Consider the following 20616-nt stretch of genomic DNA (forward strand, 5'->3'; position numbering starts at 1 on the left):
TTTATATTGTTTTACCATGCATTTTACTGTAACTATTTCAAGATGCTTCAGCCTGTGAAGCAGTATATAAATGCATTAAATATATGAAGAACACAACCTACATGGCAAAATAAATGCAGCAAAATTTAAAGCAGAAACTGTTTGAAGATTGGGACCAATGTTTTGTTTGTCTACTGAGGTAATTCTGATTCTTCTTCTTCTTCCTAATGTTTTCCTGCAGGTGCAGGGTCCACTTTTCGGATCAACGAATGCCATTTCACGTGATCGAACACAGCAACTGGGTCCAACTGGGTTATCTTCATGTCCGCGTCAAATGTGTCCAGCCATCTTGGCTTTGGTCTTCCGTGTGGGCGTTTGCCATCAGTGTTAAAATGGTAGGCAGTGCAGGCGATAGGGTGGGGTGCTGCTCGTAAGACATGGCCATACCACTGTAGACATTTTTCCTGCATGTTCTGTTATTGGTGCAACACCCATCTGCTGCCGGATGTATCATTGCTGATGTGGTCGAGAAGGAGACACCCTATGACCAAAGGAGCATACATATCTCCATGGCATGTAGAGGGCATTCAGCACTTCTGGTGGTTGGCCAGCACTCAGTGCTACTGGGTAAACTATCATTCTATACACTTTCGATTTTAAGTGAATTGGCATGCACCTATCACAGAGCACTCCAATAGTCTCCTTCCATGTTGCATTCACCCTCGTGCACACTTCATTAATGCTGCTGTCACTTTGCAGATGGGATCCTAAGTAACAGAAGAAGTTTGTCTTCACTAGATCTTCGCCGCTGACCTGGATGGTGGAGGTGTTCAGGCTGGTCTCTAGATACTCAGTCTTCTTAATATTGAGGCACAAACCGAATTGGCTAAGATGATCATTCCATGTTTGGACAAAGTGCTGCAGTTCTTCCCTGATGGTAGCTGCGAACAGGACATTGTTAGCACAGAGCAAGGCCCAGGAGGCACCGTGATGCAGATCTTGCGTAACGAGAATGAACAGCAATGGCGATAATGCTGAGCCTTGGTGCACACCAACTTTCACAGGAAATCACTGTGAAATTACTGAGGTAATTCTGACTATGGACAAATATTTATCATTTAGAAGGAACTAGGGAGGCCCTGAATCTACTTTGATAATGAGTAGGATATAGAGACCTTAACACAGTGATAATTGTCAAAACATTTGATAGAGAAGTACTTCTTGTGTAGCTTAGAGGTCAGTTTGTGATACCATAGCAATGTAACACAACAGAAGGACATAAAAGTAGCAAATACCTACTGTTTTATCCAAAGATTTTCTGCATAATGCTAAGATTTCCAATATGATTGCATTAGAACAGTCTGTCCAGATGGTGTCCACCTGTTTGATGTAGGAAATTATTCCATCCCATTCTCAGATGAAAAGCCAGTGGGAATATGATACATTCAGAGCATACTCACAAAAAACTTATGACTTGAAGAAATAACAAGATTCAGTTGGCTTCTTCTTTCATACAGTGAATAATATGCTCCAGCCAAAATCTTAACTGAATAGCTGCTTTGTTTATCATCCTGTGCTTATGTAAACAAGATGCTGTGCAGGTAACAATTTCAATATATCTGATGGATCAAAATATTGGGATAGTTAGCCTGAAATCCTGAATATGTATTCATCCAGGATCATCTTAAAGCAGATTAGTTTAATAAAGTTGAAATCCCATGTGTAAGCTTATTGGGTTCTGGGATATTGCTCTCTCTCTCTTTCATACATCACCGCTGCCATTTTTCTTGAGCATGTGCTTTAGGAAAATCAAAGCTGGCTACCTCTAAATCTCAGCTGACTTTACCCAGCATAATGCAGCACATATCACCCTGACCATGCTTTCAAGCACCTGGTTATGATGCTACACTGTGATTGCATTCACGTATCCCATTAAGTTATGGTTTACCTAACAGTGGTTTATAACATAAATCACCATGGGCTGAATTCATACAATAAACTATGGTTTATACACCACATTGGCCGGATTGACACCAAACCAAGCAAACCATATTATGGCTTAGTACAGCCTACTACTAGGCCAGAATTCTATTGTGTTTTCTGAGCATTATTATATCAGCTGCTTTAATCATTTAAAAAGAAGGGAAAAAACAATAGCTAGCTTCACACACTCCATTGTCTTAGTGCAGAGTTTTAATTCTCCTAATCCAGAACACTCAGTTATGCACAGTATTTTATAATCTTAGATATGGTGTTTCAACACGTCCATAATAACAACAAAAACTCTCTGTATACAAAAGCACTCCAAGAGGCATAATCAATGAATAGATATTTAATAATTCCTAGTTATTCTACTCACATATGCATGCAGACATCATAATAGTTTACTATTTTTTCCAGAATTCTAAGACCCACTTCCTCTTTTAGCCATAAATTCAATTTATTGATGAGTCATAAACCAAGGATGTGATCCCCACTTTAAAATGACCCGTAGCACTTTACAAAGCAATGACATGCATTTTCAAAACAATGTTTCCATGCTCCTCTTGGACTCCTTTTATTAGCTAAAACATCAAGACAATCTATGTTGTTTTTTCATTCAACACAGCAACCCTAAAAAAGAAGCTCATCTTTTTTCTTTACATGAATAAATGTCATGAAAGATGTATTGCTGAACAAGGGAAATATCAACCTGATGCAAATGTTAACAGCTTGGTTGAAGTCCTGAAATGTGTATGCGTTAACTGCATGAATGAAGATAACATTAATAAAATAATCTGTAATGATTTTTTATCAAATTAAAATGAAGACAGTATAACCAGCAAATGGTAACATTCTATTAATATGGCTACAATTTGGCTTGACTCAGCCCAGGGTACTGAAAATCAACAAGAGGTATAAGTAAGGCAACAACAGATTATTTCCATTTCAGAGAAACATCAGCTTCATCTTTATTTGAAGATTTCCATTAACTTTTTGGAAACAACTCAACCAGAAAAATACACAAACTGAGGCAGTCTCCAAAAGTCTTAAATAAATCCCTCTTCAAGCATGGCAAAATGTTGTCACTGAACTGTGACAGAAAAGGGAAATTATTTAATACCTTGGGAGTAAAATCATGTTAGCTTGAATTCAATTCATCTTTAAGTCAGTTTGAGTCAAATTAAACACAATTTAGTTTTGGATTAAACCCCATTTGTTTCCTTGTCTTGGCCCCAATGGTGTCTGCAGCACACCTTCATGACACCAAAACAATGACATCTGTGCCATGATATCATCACGCAAATGCCACCATGACATACTTGCATTTCAGTGGCTGACTCAGGTATGTAAGTCACAGCATTTGCATGGTGGTACCGTCACAGACATTCCGTCTTTTGTACTACCTCCCTCCCCTGCAGATACTCATGTCTGTCCCTATCTACTTTTGTGATTGGACAATATCACTCCAAGGTGGAAAGACAATATCACTGGCCCCAAAAAACATTGTACACAATGACCAAAAATCACCAGTGGGAGGGGCGTATTTCAAATACAGTTCCCAAGTGACCTTCACTAATTGCCTTTGAAATTGCTTATAACATTCACAAACAGCTTAAGGTTGTTGCTTCCTTTTCTTTTGACTTCTCCATTTCCGTATTGTTTCTTCCCAAGAGGAAGATGTATCCAAACAGATCACGTACCAAAATGGTTTTGTTAGGGACCTGAACATACAGGCTTAAGGCAAGAGGAGCCACACCCCAGATTCCTTCTGAAGATTAATGAGTGGCTGCAAGCCCTGATTGTCATTAAATTGGCACAATGTGCCTTGTAATTCAGTCACTTCTGCTATTCGAGAAGTTGAAACAGCACTACCGTTACTGCTGTACCAGGCATTTTTAGGCAAATTAGAATCTGGGAAAGCAGCCAAACCTTTGGTTTTCCTCAAATATCTTTTAGGGATCTGTTGGAGCATAAAAACAAAATAAAATAAAAATAAAATAAGAGCAACCTTCTAGGTTTTATTCTCAGTACCCTGACAGTTTATGTGGCAATCTTGTTTGCCACAGCTACAGCAATGCTACATCAACCTTTCCCTTCAGCAAACATGCAGATCTACCTTCCCAAACCTAATGACCTCTAGATGTGATAGATCTACAATCCTGAGAATTCTAACCAGTCTGGTCACTGATCACTCTGGCTGTGGATACTGAGAGTAATTAAGTTAATTAATTAATTAACATGTCAAGCAATATGTAAGCATTCTGCCACATTAGATTGTGGGCAGCCGCCTGAACTGAAAGTGATTTTTTTTCTGAGCACAATTTTCACAAACTTCTCTTTAGCAAGATTTATTAATGTGAAAGGAATAGCAATATTGTAGAAGAATTCCAGCGAGTGAACTATCTCAGTGTATATCTGACTTTCTGAGTCTTTTTCTCACAACCTTATGATGCACTGAAGAAGAAGAGGTTCCTCTCACTGAAAGTGAGAAAGTCTGCAGCTGGTTGTTTATCTAATGGTCATCTGATTCTTTATCAGTCTGAGAACCAATTCTTACAATCCAGTCTAAAATAGAAATTAAACCCAAATGTCCATTAAAAATAGAAGCATGCATTCAATAGTTCCACACAAAAACAGCTTTTGTCAACCATCTGGGACAATAAAAGGTAGATTTTCCAAACTGAACGCCATGCTGGATAAGGAAGGAGGAGCTATATCCTGCCATCACTTCTCACCAATCTGTGTCATGGTAAGAATGATTTCCCACCAATAATTACCAGGAATTCTGGCACTACTTTGGCAGGGAGAAGAGACCATGGAAGCCAGCAAGTCTCCCAGTGTTCACTGTCTTCTGGATGCCTGCTTCATCCATCAGCTTCACCTTCTTTTTTAGGGCCAAGGGGGCAGTTACCATTCCTCTGGACACTCCAACTATGGCACATATCTCCAGTAAATGGCCCAAGATACTGGATGCCAATATTGAAATTTGAGAAGCTAGCAATGTGTCTAATGGCTTTGCTATTGGTCTCTCCCTTGAACAATCTTGTCTGAGACCTATGCCATTGAAATATAGCACTTTGGAGCATGGGAATAAGTGGTTCTGTTTCTGTCCTATCACATGGCTTCTATCTTAATCATTTCAGCAGTTTAGATTGGTTAGATACAAGAGTATGATGAAACCCTGATTGTCAAAAGTACTTTCATACAAAGGCCAGAACGTAGTTATAAAACTTACGTTGTTTGATGTGACCTTTTATTTCAATGTTGGCATGCTTGCTTCCCACCAGTATTACTAATAATAATTACATAACACAAATGCTGAGATCTGTGGTTCTAAAATGCAACCCTAAGTACTCTTACAAGAGAGTAAGGATTATTGATTCAATGGGATTAACTTCTGAGTAAACATGCTTAATATTTCATCAACAGAATCAGAGGCTAAAGCTAAGGTTTGACATTCTGAAATACTTAGTAGTATGAAATTGAAAAGCAGGTCTTCTGTACAAATCTAAATGCACAAGTCTTTGAATACCAACGTACAAATCTCCACTGGAATAAAAATTATGACCGTGATCAAGCATAGTAATTACCGAGTCTGTTAAATTAACTTAACATATAGAAGTGCCTGACTTTAGATCATAAACTACATTTGAGAAGCTGCACTGATGCTGAATTAATTCAAACAAGTTTTCAGGACTTCAAGCTTAATATTTTTTTTATTCTTGTTTCTCAGCAAACTCCGAAAAAGCCCAACACCCGGAAAAGACAACTGGCTTGAATGAAAACAGAGACTGCCCATCTCTTTTTTTATCCAATTCATGTTGAACATTTGATTTTATGTCGTAATTAATCAATCAGCTGTTGCTGTCTCTCTGATAAAAACAGACCAATGATCACAGTAGCAGCATTTTTGACTGAATATTATAACTTTTCTTGCATCTGTAGGCCAAACTACCTTGTGATAATGGAACATCTTTTGGAGAACTAAGATCACTGCCAAGAAAACCCATAAAAGCTGACTTCATTAAGGGTCCCCTCCCCAGTCTTTTCATTTTGAAACCCCCACTACACACACACACACACCCCTCTCTCTTTCTCTGAGACGCACACACACACACACATAAGATTTTTCTCCTGGACAGGCTCAAAGACCAGAAAGAAATGTACAGGAAGAAAAATAAGGAGTTGGAGAGTTGATTATAGGCAGGAGGAAAGTCCAGTGCACTGTTCACACCTGCTAACCCTAAAACTCTCTCCAGTTTTCATCTATCCTGCACAAGCTGCATTCTAGCATAGAATTCATTGTTATTCCATCTAATTAGACTCTAAGGCCTGTATCAAAGGACAACATTTGGGGCATGACAGTTGTATCTCTTCCAAATCAATGTTCAGAGACCAAACAATGCATAAACATGCACATGTCACAAATACATCTACCATGGAGCTACCTGAAGGGGGAAGCCTCATCTGCAATTCTGCTCCAGATCACTGCTTTTCCATTACTAATGCAGGCTGGAGAGGGAAGTTGAAAAAAACACCCCAGAAGAAGCCAGTGACAAAGCACTTCCATAGCACTGCCAAGAAAATGGCATGGACAGAATTACCAGAAGGTGAGCTTTATACTAGAGTGACAACAAAAGTCAGGTTCCCCCTTCTTTCCAGTGACCGTTGTGGGCAGACAGAGAAAACTAGAGATGTATGAAGTTCTGACAAGCCGAAATACATTCACTCTATGAGTCTCATCCAATATAACCATGTATGTACCACATGTTTAGTATGAAATGAAATACCCACAGCCATTAGAATCATTGGACAGCCTTTGACAAATACTCCCTTACTGCAACGGAAAAACCTAAGAGTGCTGATACAAAACAGAGCACAAGGTACATTTATAGTAAATTCTAGGAGATCACATTGCAAACTAGTATTACTGGGTCAGTTTTTCCAAACATTAACAGGAAAAACTGTGCCTGAATAAAGGAAAAATGTGGACAAAATGGGTGTGATGGAGAACTTGAAGCCGGACAGACAGACAATCATGTGTGAAATATTACAGAAATACTCTACATAGTGATCACTGATGAAAACATACTTCAAAACAAACTTTGAACAATAGTTGCTGACTTTGGATTGACATGTTTCTTCCTTAAGAAGATAATCAATTTGCAGGAAACCTTTATATGAGGAATGGTAATTGCTAGAATATGTAGTTCAGCAAACTCTGTAGATCACAGGTTTCCCAACCAAATTGATCTGAATGACAGTCCAGTCAAATGTCACTGTTAATAGATGTGTTTCTATCAGCAGCTTGGACTATTAGCTTAAGTAGAAGGGCAAGGCATACATGGAAAATCATTGTTATTAACAGCATTAAACATTAGCACCTGGGCGACAGATGGATCAAACATACAAGATTCAGAGGCATAGTTTTCTTTGCTATAGAAAGATGTTCTTATTCCTATTTAAATTACAATAATTATTTCTAAGACTGCATGGAGTATCTACAAAACAGCATACAGTATGCAAATTATATACAGGTGTACATCTTCTACTTTAATTTACTGTGATGCATTTTGTGGTGGGGGAGGACAGTGTATCAGCAACCACTATACTGATTTCAGTTTCAGGCAAGTATCAAATGTTTCCCATTTACTTCAGCTTGCTAGTGAAACAGGCAACAGCCACAGTACTTCCTGCTCTGAAATTTCAGCTGTTTGAAAATCATTGTAGCTACTGGGCAGTCCCTGGATTTGGAACAATGTTGGGGAGGGACATTTAAACCTCTGCTGCCCACCAGCTCAACTAATATGAGACATGCAAGAAGAATTTCAGAGGCTGTGCAGCAGCTACAAAATGAATTGCCCTCCTGCCTGCTTTGATGCAAGATGTTTGTTTTCTTCAACAATCATAAATTATAGAATCATTCTTGAAGAAAATCCAATTCTCAAACAGGCCCTGGGAAAGAGGCTCTCCTAAAATTCATTGGCCCAATATCAATTAGAAGAGGACAGGTAGAAGGACCTTAATGAAATCTATTAAATCCATCCTATAGTTCCCTCTTGTCACTCCCTGTAAGCTTTTAATACAGCGGCTAATCCTACTACTATCATTAAGCTCTGGAAATCTGACCTATTCCATCTTATGGAGCTGCCAAAAATGTGTAAATGTAACCACAAAAACTAACAGCTATAGAGACTGAAGCTGAAGAAAAAGGCAAAAGTGTATACTTTTAAATCCATACACTTATGGCCATTCATTCATTTCTGAATTTCTTTCTTTCCTGTTCAACTTCTTCAGCCCCAAAGGCTGGGTATTCTGCATCAAGAGCGTAGCAAGCCCTTCTTTATAGTCACAGGCACAACGAACATTATCTGAGACAAAAGAAAAATGATAAAGTTAAAGGTGAAGGGGCTCATTACCAGCTGTGGAACTTATGTAAAGAGATGGAAAGTGTCAGCCCTCAAGGAAGACCAGACGAGGACGCCAGAGTTATGAATGCTAATACTGCTAATAGTGGCTCTTCCTCCTGTTCCTCAAGGTTATTCCTTCTGCCCATTACAGAAAGAGAGAGAGAGAGAGACAATACTAGGGGATCCTAGTTTGAGGGGATCCAGGCCAGAAAACATTAGGGATGGCCAGGTCTTTTTCTGTAGCAACCGTCACATTCAAATTGCCTGGCTAACTGCCTTGCAGCCACACAGCTTGCCCCTTTTCCTAATCATAACCACCATTGCTGCTCACTCCTCCATTTCTCTCCTCACTACAACCAACCATCCAGGAAAGAAAGTGTCATGCTGGCCAATTGTCCTGGGTGAGCTGTTTTAACATATGTATATTTTTTCAACATAAAAGTTTCCCTCAAGTCATGCTTGACTCCCAATGACTTCACAGCCATGGCCATGCAGAGTTTTAGCAATGTTACAAAATTGTTTGCCAAAGTCTTCTTCCAGGATATTTTTCAACTTCTTAATCTAGCCAAGAATTAGCTATTTGTTTAAAATATTTGTATTTTATACTGCTTTATATTTTTTAAAAAGATCTGCTTCCAACCCCAAGATCAACCAAGGTCAGCTAGATACTACAGCTTTAACAAAGATGCCTGGCACATTACTTCACATTAGCCCTAACCGGGGGGGGGGGGGAGGGCATTTAGCCAGGATGATGCCTCAAGGTCTGTCCTTATTGGTCTCATTGGATGGACCTCTCTGAAATTTCTCCAGATGGAATGAACTACGCTGTCACACTCTTCAGCCTGTGATGCCGGTTTTGGAGGGGTTTCTGAGGTGATTGCAAATCACTTGGAGGGGTGCATACAAGTAATCAGACTTAGTTTCACAAGCTGAGAGGAGAGGAGCAAGATTATTTGCAAAGCAAGCTGAATGGGAAAGGCAACCAGCAAGCTTTCAGCCCCATGCTTACCATGTTTACTTAAAGGAACGTCAATGGGAAACATTCTAACTAATTTCACTTATAGCACTGGTGCTGTTTAACTATTAGATGAGCATCATAAGATGCTTTTACCATGTTTCATTCTATTTGTGTTGGTTTGATTCTCAAATCCAGTTTATACCAGAAGTAAATCACAGCATTCATCAATTTAGAAGAAAAGTCACGTCCCCTTGAATTGACTGGCAGCAAAATCTAAACCTTAATTCACTAAACTGAATGCTATATACTACCATTCAAATCACCAAACTATATCTTTTTCTGTTTGTCATCTTCAAGAATACTATGTGAGGGGATGAAACACACCAAATTTCAGATGCTGTAGTTTGTTCAAAGTTTTTATTTATTGACAGAAATGGGAAAAAAGTAGGAAAAGTAGAGCCTTCTTGGAATTTCAAATCAATTTTATCTGAATAGAATCAGATTTCACTCGGTTTTACCTGTTTGAAGTTTTCAAAAAAAAAGTATCTCCCTTTTATTTGTTGTAAACAATTACAGGTAGTTCTCAACTTATGACGACAGTTGGGACCAGAATTTCCATCGCTAAGCAATGCGGTCGTAAAGCATGACTGCATCACTTAGTGACAGCAATCCCTGCAGTCCCAGTTGCCATCGTTAACTGAATCCCACAGTCATTAGGCAAGGAGACTTCCTGCTGGCTTCCCACAACCAAAGTCAGTGGGGAAGCCAGCAGGAAGTTGCAAGTCCTAGGCCGGCAGGCAGGAAAGTGGCTGCTGCCAGGTGAGGGAGGGAATGAGGGGGTGTACAAGAGGTGCCACGCAGGTCAGAGAGGATGTGCGGTGGTGCATGGGGGTGCACAAGAGATGCTGTGCAGGTCAGGGAGGGTGCATGGGGTGAGGCACAAGTCAGGGAGGGTGCAGAATGGTGCAGCATGGGTCAGGAAGGGTGCGTGGGGGTGCGCAAGAGGTGCTGTGTAGGTCAGGGAGGGTGCACAGGGATGCATGAGTGGCTGGCATGGTGCATGTGCAGAGGGCCTGGAGGACACCACACCAGTGGGGGAGACTTACCCCAGAGACTTGCGATCTTCCCTGCCAGCTTCCCCTTTGGGAAAGCTGGCATGGAAGTTTGCAAATGGTGATCATGGGTTGCAGGGCACTTGGCAACCAAGTGTAAGTGCGATTGGGTTGCTAAGCACCCAGATCACGATCACATGTCAATGGAGATGCTGGGACAGCCACAACTTCAAGGACCATCCATAAGTCTCCTTTTTCAGCTCTGTCATAACTTCAAACAGTCACTGAATGAATGGTCATAAATTGAGATCTACCTGTATAATTCCAAATTCCAATGAAACCTGCAAGATTCCAAAATGATATGTGCAATGGCTAGGAAGTTATGAGAGGTCTATATTCTTTTCACTTGGCTCCAAAGTCACTGAAAGTGCAAGAGATTAAGTGCACAGGACAAATAGATATGGATCAAACAGCTGTTAAAACAGGAGTATTTAGAAGGAGAAGGAGAAGGAGAAGGAGAAGGAGAAGGAGAAGGAGAAGGAGAAGGAGAAGGAGAAGGAGAAGGAGAAGGAGAAGGAGAAGGAGAAGGAGAAGAAGGAGAAAATGTTGTTAAAACGTGTATGCTGCCAACTCTTGGTGGCTTATATCAATATACCAAAATACAGTTTTTAATCAAAATCAAACCAACAATTAAGACACAATAAGTAAATAAATAACCATCCAAATGCCAATGTGAACAGTCTGCCCATATGCCCTTGTGACTTCTGGAAGGCCATCATAAGGAGGGTAGCCTAATTTCTAGAGGGAGGTATTTAACATTTTCAAGGGAAAACCCAAAGCTACATCCACCTAGGTCCAATAAGTTTCCCCATTTATTTATTTATCTGCAACCTTTCCTGATATAATAGTCCTGGGGATCATTTTAATCTTTATGGCTCCATAAAACTGCATTATTTACTTATTTTATCATTCAACTGAATCAAGTTCTTAGTCTTCTTTTAAAATAATTTTCTTCCTAAAGCAGCCTCCAGAATATAATACAGTGTTTTCCTGTGTCATGGTCTTGTCTCAAAATTCCTTCTCAAAAGAGGACCAGGAAGAGACAACCTTAGAGCCAAACACAGTGTTTCCAGGCCCTAGCAACCCTGAATGTGATCACATGCACATCACATGATCTGTAACTATGTGCTACATAGCACCACCTTTGGCTAGAAGTCCCAGGGTACAGTATGTTTGTGCAATGCTTCAGATTTGAAGGGACAAAATGCTTTAGAACCTGTCAAGCTGCTCCCATAGCCCATCTGCAATTCCTGAAAGTAGCTGCATCTTTTTCTGGGATCACACATCTGCCCTCTGCAGCTGCAGCTGCAGCACAAGCCTGGGAAAAAGATGAGTTTGGTTTAAGGAGTTACAGACAGACACTATGCACCCACACACACAGCCAGGCACTCCTAAGCACCTTTTTCTCTTCAAATATGAAGTGCTGCACAGCCACGGTATATAGCAAAATGAACTTCCAGCCTCAAGGACATTGTCAAGAGAACCAAATGTCCCTTGAGAATACAATAGTTGTGCATACATATTCATTTCCGTTTTCCACAGCTCAGTGCTCTGATGGAAGTTTTGGATGAAAACTTTGATCATACTGCCTGGAGAGGATGAAAATTATAGCCCAATACCTCTGGGAAAAGTTTCTCTAAAGGATAGAGCCCTCAGTCTTTCTCTCTTGTCCCACAAGTCAGTGTTCCGCACCCTCCCCCCCCCAAAACTCCCATAATTGATTAGATGTGAACCAACTTGATGTGGTTGATTAATGCCATCAGCACACAGAAGGTAAAGAACAGGAGCATGAGTTCAAGTCCAGGTACAGCTATCTTGTTGAACATCACCAAGCCGACTGTGAGACCTCCATCTAGGATAGTTAACCATTTTTGGCAGGTATCTGTACTTTTAACAACTACACAAGATGCAAAAATATAGCAGTAGATGAAATGGTATCAAAAGTTTCATCTACTAAATGCTTGCAGGCCAAGCTACTATTAAAGGCATTGGAATATTGCCCAAACAAAGAGAAAGTTGGCAACTACATCTTGCCTCTTATTTTTTAATCAGAATCTGGACAGAATTCAGACAACAGAAAGGTCATGATCTAAGCTGAAATCCATTTATCTTATAAGTGCTACCAGCTGTATGTTAGCAAGCTGTTTTCTCTCTCAGACAATATAAATAAGATGATATTGGATATAATTAGATGTTCATTCCCTAAAGGAAAACTAAGCAAAGTTATTCAACATAGCAATTAGACTTTAAAATATAGTATTTAAGACACATGGTTTGACTTTTCTCCCCATGCTCTGGGATGAAATACTGAAATGAGCAGATGATAGATAGATAGATAGATAGATAGATAGATAGATAGATAGATAGATAGATAGATAGATAGATAGATAGATGGATGGATATCTCCAGTTGAAGAACTCTTAAAATAAGCACCTTATTAGGTACTTACCCTGAAAATCCACAAATGACCCCCCCCCTTTCATCTAGATCATCAAGACTAGGACAAGCTTTCTTTGCCCTGGAGCTCATTCCCAAGGGGCTGGACTACAGATCCTATCATCCCCTTCAGTAGCTCTGTGTGGCTGGGGTGATGGGAGTGCATTCCAAGCTAAGAAAGCTGGCACAGATATGAGAAATGGAGCATCATGAGTAAGACACATTTTCTCAAAGATAAGGACATAACCCCAAATTCTGAGCACATTTAATTTCCAGCAACTAGAGCCTATCCATTGGCAATGGAGCCTAGTTTTCAATACCATCTCTTTTTTAAAACACTTATAGGCATCCAGGTGCTCTATTAAACAGAAGATGGCTAAGATCCTATCAAGAGGGGAAACACACAGGTAACAGCATTAGGTCACTGTTTTTGATGTAGGTCACTATTTTTCAATGTGCTGAAAAGCTTCAAGAGGGCGATCGAGACTTTCATGTTGATAATTAGTGATTTGTCACAGCAGTTATATGCCAGGTCAGGGTGAATCTGCTCCTCCACTCTCTATATAAGAGGCTCACTGCCTCATCACACTTTGCATCATGTAAGGGAACATTTCCTTATTTGATTTCACAATTAACATAGCTCATTAGGTGTGATTTGCTGTTGTCTTTTTTAAAGGCTGAAAATGCAAACCTCCTCCATGAGGAAAGGATAATATAATCATTCATTCTCTTGAGAGAGAGAGAGAGAGAGAGAGGGAGGGGGGGAGAGAGAGAGAGAGAGAGAGAGAGAGAGAGAGAGAGAGAAAGAAAGAAAGAAAGAAAGAAAGAAAGAAAGAAAGAAAGAAAGAAAGAAAGAAAGAAAGAAAAACTTACCAGCCCCTCACAATTGCTGATGGCAACAGAAGCATTAGGAAAGTCCGTGATATGCCCCACATACAGGCAATCCCCATGAAGCGGTTCAGTGTAGGTGATGTTTGAGTCCTCCTGCCATTCCATTGTTGCTCCAGGAGCCACCAGCCGGGAATTTGGCCTTAATCTAAAGTGAAATTCTTGTCCAAAAACAGTGACATTGTAAAAAATTTCCTTGCCTGCAGCTTCGTGAGGAAGATCCCTGGTGTCTCTTGGGCAGCGCCTCTTTGATGCTCCCGACACGACATTGGAGACGAACCTGCCTTTTGAGTCTGTGCTAGTTGGGGTGACCAGCCTGTATTCCTCTAGATCTCCCAAAATATAATCTAGAGAGAGAGAGAGAGAATCAGGAGTGATGAGAGTCAGACTGAATACCTCCTCCTCCCTTGCAGGGGGCATCTATTTCTTTCCACTGTGTGAGGTTAAGGAAGGGAAAATGCTAAGGCAGACACATTGTGCCTCATCTTTCCAGTTGTTTTATTAAGAAAGCCCAGATGGCAGACATGGCAATTATTTAGGGGTCAAGATGCTGCGCTCCTGCAACTGGCCAGGAAGGAGTAGAAACATAAGTGCTCCCACAGCTGCATAAATCCTTTTCAAGCGACCAGGGCTTCTGAAGGCGATCTGCTTGAGGATATGGGGGGGGGGGGGGGGCAAACGCATCACATCAACTTTCCAACTCTGCCACCAGCCATGCTCCTCAAAGTTCAATTACTATTGAACGTGAAGGATGTGGATGCCAATTGCCCTGGAAAAGTTTAAAAAAAGAAAAGAGCCGTCTCCGTTGGCTTCGCTTCCTTCCTTCAAGCAACACAGACGGAAGGAAAACTTAGTCCCTGCCAGGTGTTTTGTTGCAGGCAGGAATTCGACAGGCGCCTCTGCCCCGCGCGTTCGAGTTCAGCCGAGGTTCCAGCGTCCCTGATTTGCAGCTGAAAAGCGCCCCGCCAGCTCAGCAGAATCGAAGAAGTAGACCCCCCCCCCCGCCCGCCCGGGATAACACGCCACACGTGGCGGCGGGAGGACGCCCCGGCCCTTGGACCGGGCAACCCAGCGTGGCGCGGAGAAGTCTAGCGGGCAAAAAGTCCTCCGCTCGCGGGTGAAGTTAGTCAGCCAGCCTCAAGGGGAGGCGGGCAAAGAGCGGGCGACTGGCTAACGCCAGCCGGCCGGCTACGGGAGGCTTAAGTCATGGGAACCCAGCGCCGCCACTTACCTCTCTCCCCGGGACTCTGCGGGGCCCCCGGGGCCAACAGGAGCACCCAGCAGGCGAGAAGCAAGGCGATCCCGGCCAGAGGAGCCATGGCAGGCGTAGCTCAGCCCAACCCCAGCCTTCAAGTTCGCTGCAGGGGGCCCCGGCCACATTGAGGGCAGTCGGCACCACCCTCTAGCCCACCACCAGGCAACCTCAGCCCCACGGCTCCTTGCCCTGGCTCATCCGCTCCTCTCCAGCGCTCAGCCTCGACGAAGGCAGCAGAGACACCAGCAGGCGGCTTGCTGGAAAGCACGGGGCGTGCAGGAGGGAAGTCCGCCTGATTGACAGAGCCGCCGCCGCCGCCGCCGCCGCTGCCCACTAGCCTGCCACGGCCTCGCCTCGCCTGGCCTCGCCTGGCCTCGCCTCGTCCGGCCCGGCTTGGCGGCGACTCTCCCTGGACCTCTCGCAGCTGCAGCTGCTGCCGGCCGAGACCGAACTCCGCAGCCTCCTCCCGTTACGGGACACTTTTCCCCAGCACAGCTTAGAGGCGGTTCTTGAGGGACCCTGAGCATTTCCCCCCAGCCAATCCACAAGATCCTGCTCCTCTAGAAAGAGGGAGCCAGAAGGAGAGATCGCGCCAAACGGGAGCACCCAAATGCCTGTTTTGGAATCAGTCAGGTTCTTCTGCAAAAAGATCTCGTGCTGTATCTGAATCTTCTAACTTAGGAGGGAGAGAGGTCGCCCGATTTTTTTCCCAAACTCTAATTAGAGATGGCTTTTGCTTTTTGTGCCTGCCTGCACCCTCCCCTAGCAAACTTGCATACAGCACTTTGTGATATCACGCTTTCCACTGCAGGAAGGTAGAATCGGATCCCTCCGGATCAAACTGAGGTCCTGTAACTGATATACTATTCTTAACCCTCTGGATGAACACAGTCCTAGATTTTTCTCATCCTGGATATCATAAAATCTAGGTGGAAATTTTACCATAGCCTAATGACTTCTCATCCCAGTCCTTCACAGGTGGTCTCCAGGTTAAGAACGCCCGGGTTACAGACGACCCATAATTAAGAACAGAGCCTGTTGTAGCCAAATTTGAGTCTGTGAATACACAATGATTCAAGTTAAATACACAATGGTTCGAGTTCATTACACAATACTACTTATACAGTATTATACAATAATACTGTTCCAGCTTACACATAAATTCACCTTAAGGACAGACCTTGAGAACCAAATTCGTTCTTAAACTGGGGACTACCTGTATTCAACACCACTGATTGCTTCAGTTTAACAACTCAAAAATGCATTTATTAAAAAAGAAACACACTTCAGGAGAGTAAGTGACCTGTCAGTTATTCATATCGTATTGTGATCTGTGATTATACATAAAACCCAGTGCGGTCTACTAGTTGAGGTATTGGACTACGACTGGGGAGATCCAGGTTCAAATCCATCCTCAGCCAGGGAAAGTCTGGGTGACTTTGGGACACTCACTCTTAGCCTAAGCTACTTCACAGTGTTGCTGTGGGAGAAATTAGATGAAGGAATCCTATATACTGTTTACCACTTTTGCTTCTGGAGGAAAGGTGAAATATGAATCTTTTAGACAAATAACTAAACCTATCTTGTTCCCCAAATCCCAGGTGGTTTACACAACTATGGTAAAATAAGAAACACATCCACATCACTATAATGTAAATAGCAAAACCATTAAAATCTTTTAAGTAGAAAAGTGACTTGTGACCCAGTGCCTTACTAAAGTACCAGATGTTTGTGTCCTTATGAAATGAGAGGGGCACGGAGGCCCTGAGAATTTCAGGGAGAAACTTATTTCCATGCCTTGATCTCACAGAGGGAGGAAACACTGAGGATGCCCTCCTGGGCCAATGGAACAAGATGGGTAGATTCTCTCTGGAGAAAACAGTCCCTCAAGCATCCATGCCATATTGGCTTGAATTGTCCCTAGGAACATGCTGGCAGCCAATGCAGTACTTGAAATATTGGCTTTCACATGCCAACATACATGGCACTACGTTTTGCACAAGCAAAAATTTCCAAGTTGTCTTCAAGGATCGCTCCAAGTAGAGCACATTGCAGTAATCCAGCCAGGAAGTAATAAGGGCATGAGTTATGGCTGCTGAGGCCTCCTACTTTAAATAGGGCTATTACTCCTACACTCGCTGCAGCTGGGTGAAGGCCCCTGGCCACGGACTCTTCCTGCTGCTCTAGCAGTAGCCATGAGTCCAGGAGAACCCCTAGGTCACATACCTACTACTTCAAGGGTAGTGTGACCCTATCCAAAACTAGCAAGGGGCCATCAGAGAACCTAAACACTTCAGATAAAAGCTCATCTTGCTGGAATTCAACTTCAGCCTGGTTCAGCCCATCCAGATCTCAACAGCCTCCAAGCACTGAGACAGAACATACTGCATCTTCAGCCTGCTCTGGGATGGAGATATATAATAGGGTATCATATCCATATTAATATCCTCAAACTGATGAATGGCCTCTCCCATGGTGTCATAAAGATGTTAAATAACATGGGGGAGAGCCTCAAACCGCACAGTGGAGAGTCATAGGCTCAAACTCATCCCATGCTAATATTAACTGAAACAGCCCTTTCAGGATAGAGTGGAACCAGTGTGGTAGAGTACTTCCAACTCCTCACTTTTGCAGATGGTCCACAATACTTCACTGCTGAGAAATCTGAAAGGACCAGGAAGGTGTCACTGCCTCCTTGCGGGTCCCAATGGAGATAATCCACAACAGTGACCAATGCATCTTCTATTGCATATCCTGACCAGAACCCTGATTACTAAGGATCCAGATAATCCATTTCCTCCAGAATCCTCCACAACTGCAATCTTCCTACCTTCTCTAAAACCTTCCTTAAGAACAGAAGGTTGGAAACTGGGAAGAAGACATTTATTTGATTGATTGATTGATTGATCGATCGATTGATCGATTGATTGATTTTAGCACTGCCTGACTTCAGAGCAGCTCTGGGTGGCTCACAATATAAAACAGAACACAGATACAGTAACATAAATAAAAAAATATAATAAGAGAAATAATACTATGGCAGCCTGGACAACAAAGTCAACACAAAAACAAAATATATCAATCACCCCTAACAAGGTGAGTTCCACCCACCCTACCCCAAGGCCTGGGAGAACAGCCAGGTCTTTAATATAGTTGGATCAAGAGTCAACTTCTTCAGGTTGAGAGGAACACCATTCATTTTTCATGGTGGTCAGCACCAGCTCCAGGCTTAAAGAGGCATTTGTGACAGGGTGAAGTGCTCAGCTGAAGGGAAGTGGCTGGATCTGTGCTAAGGTTTTTTGTGTGTGTGTTTTTTTAAGGGGAGCAGATGTCTCAGCACAACACCAACAAATATGTTGGGTGTACGAAGATTCAGAAGCCGGACAGTGGAACTTTGTGAATTAAAGGGTTTGTTTGACAGAAGGGACATTTCAGTATCAGCAACTGAGATCCATTGGGGGAGAAGAAGCCATAATAAATTACAAGCAGAAAGTAAGGGAGAGGGAGGAAAGTTAAGTAAGTTAAGATTCAGTTTCTTAACCTGCTCTGTACTTACACAGAAAAATACACTGGTTTTGTAAATAATACTTTTGCGTGCATTTAATATATAATATTTATATATTAAACCACACTATCTCACTAGCATAGGTATCATAGTGTCCAGAATAAGACCCCTCAATGTTTAACTACTGGCTGGATGTCTGTGTTTGTATCAGCTCCTCTCCTGACCCGCCCTCCCACAGCATTAACCATCCCCTGAATGCATCTGCCCACCTCACGTCTCGCTGCCCAAAGAAGCCAGCCGGAGGAAGGATCCAGCCTGCAGCTTTCCACGCTTATGTTGCCGAGGACCTTGTCCACATCCTCAAAGTTAGTAAGCTGAAAGGAAGCCCAGGTCACCCCACAACACCCTACCTCAGTTACTCCACATATGGAGGCAAGATCTGAACAAATACAAATGATTGGATTTGAAAAACATTTTGCAGCGTTGAATCTGCAGCAGAAGAATTTGTCAGTGAGAACTGACGGTTGTCCTTTAAACTGTTTTGACCATCACAGCTTTGAATTATGTAATAACTCTTCACTGTTTTTCTTTCTCAATTGCCATGTATACTTTGCGCGTGGTCCAACTAACATTAAGTACTTGATGTTTCATTGCTTTGAAGTATGTGCTTAAATAATTGTTTATTATTAAGGAAACTTCCTTTAATCTAGTGCTACTCCTCAATATATCGACTTTTTGTTTAGTAGTTGTGTTTAAGGAAAGCCAGTTTGGTGCAGTGGTTAAGGCATCAGGCTAGAGACCGTGAGTTCTAGTCCTGCCTTGGGCACACAGCCAGCTGGTGATCTTCGGCCAGTCACTCTCTCTCAGCCCTAGGAAGCAGGCATGGGCAAACCACTTCTGAAAATGCTGCCAAGAAAACTGCAGGGACTGGTCCAGGAAGTCACCAGGAGTCAACACTGATTTGAAGGCACCCTCTCCCCCAATTCTGTTTAAGAGTTCAAAGACCTTCAGTTTGGTATGGAGTGCATATTTAACAATGATGATATATTTTTCGTTTGAATGCTGAGAACAGGGGGGGGGGGGTTCCTAGTCCCTGTCCCTGACCCTCCAAGAAGCTTTGGCTTGTATTATTATATGCCTTTTCTTTTTCTCAAACGTTAGACTCCTGTCAAAAATCTTCCACCTATTGTCTAGAGCTATATCCTGAAATGCCACTACAAGAAGTTTGGCAGAATATTTATCAAAGACAATTGTTAAGCCTATAATTTGACTGGAACTCTGCAAGTCTAGGTGTAGCAGTAACAATTCATATTTGTGACATTGCACAATTTTTTTAGTGTTTCACCCTTGCCTAGTTATTCACTGTAAACTACCTAAAAACTCCATAAAGCAAGCCAGTATATTCTCTGCATTTCTGAATGGTCAACTGAGTCACTCAACAAAGGAGTTAATGGAGGAAGTGCAGTTCATAAAAGTGTAACAAGAGCTCTGCTGATTCAGACATCATCTAAGTCAGAAGGCACCCAGTGAGTTAGGCATTCTGCTCCCACAGTGGCCATCGAGATTCCCAGGAAAAAAAAACATAAGCAAGACTTAAGCACATCATCATTTTACCCATTTTCTCAAAGAGTGGATCTGCTGATAATAGACTGCTATTATGACCAAGAGTTACTGACTATAGTTGTATCTTTATAATCATCCGAACTGGTGGCCCTCATATACCATGGAACAAATTCTTCAGTTTAGCTGTGTATTGAGTGAAGCAGTCCTTCATGAAACTCTCACCATTCAAGTTCAATAGATGGTTCTGCGCTTCAAATATTATAGAGAAACCAATAGTGCTATAAATATGATGCTTTTTAGCTATGCAAATGACACTTTGCTTTTTGGCTTACTGATACTGTCCACTGTCCCCATCCCACCTGTCACTATGAGGTAGGACCTATTAGATTGGTTGGCCCAGATGACTATTAGACCCTCTTGAATTCCAGAGGAAACTTGGGGGTTTCCTGAAGACCTGATGGGTGGTTCAGCTGAGGTCTTGTTGGCTGTCTAGAATGGGCAGGTGACAAGGGCCTTAGACCAGATTG

General features: G+C 42.2%; 1 protein-coding gene across 2 annotated transcripts in view; it reads right to left on the reverse strand.

Annotated features, from left to right (window-relative positions):
* Nucleotides 1-15491, reverse strand: part of ADAMTS2 (ADAM metallopeptidase with thrombospondin type 1 motif 2) — a 270332-nt gene extending 254841 nt beyond the window's left edge. For both annotated transcript variants that reach the window (XM_088133820.1, XM_088133819.1), the window contains exons 1-2: nt 14998-15491; nt 13752-14113 (exon numbers count right to left, since the gene is read on the reverse strand). In XM_088133820.1, the coding sequence (XP_087989946.1) occupies nt 13752-14113; nt 14998-15085 (450 nt within the window). In that variant the 5' untranslated portion in view covers nt 15086-15491. The remainder of the gene's footprint in view (nt 1-13751; nt 14114-14997) is intronic.
* Between the last annotated feature and the right edge of the window lie 5125 nt (nt 15492-20616).

The sequence above is a fragment of the Python bivittatus genome, unplaced genomic scaffold, assembly GCF_059951505.1.
Source record: "Python bivittatus isolate LINGU-HERP-01145 unplaced genomic scaffold, Pbiv_v1 ctg000080_np1212, whole genome shotgun sequence".
Classification (NCBI taxonomy): Eukaryota; Metazoa; Chordata; class Lepidosauria; order Squamata; family Pythonidae; genus Python; species Python bivittatus.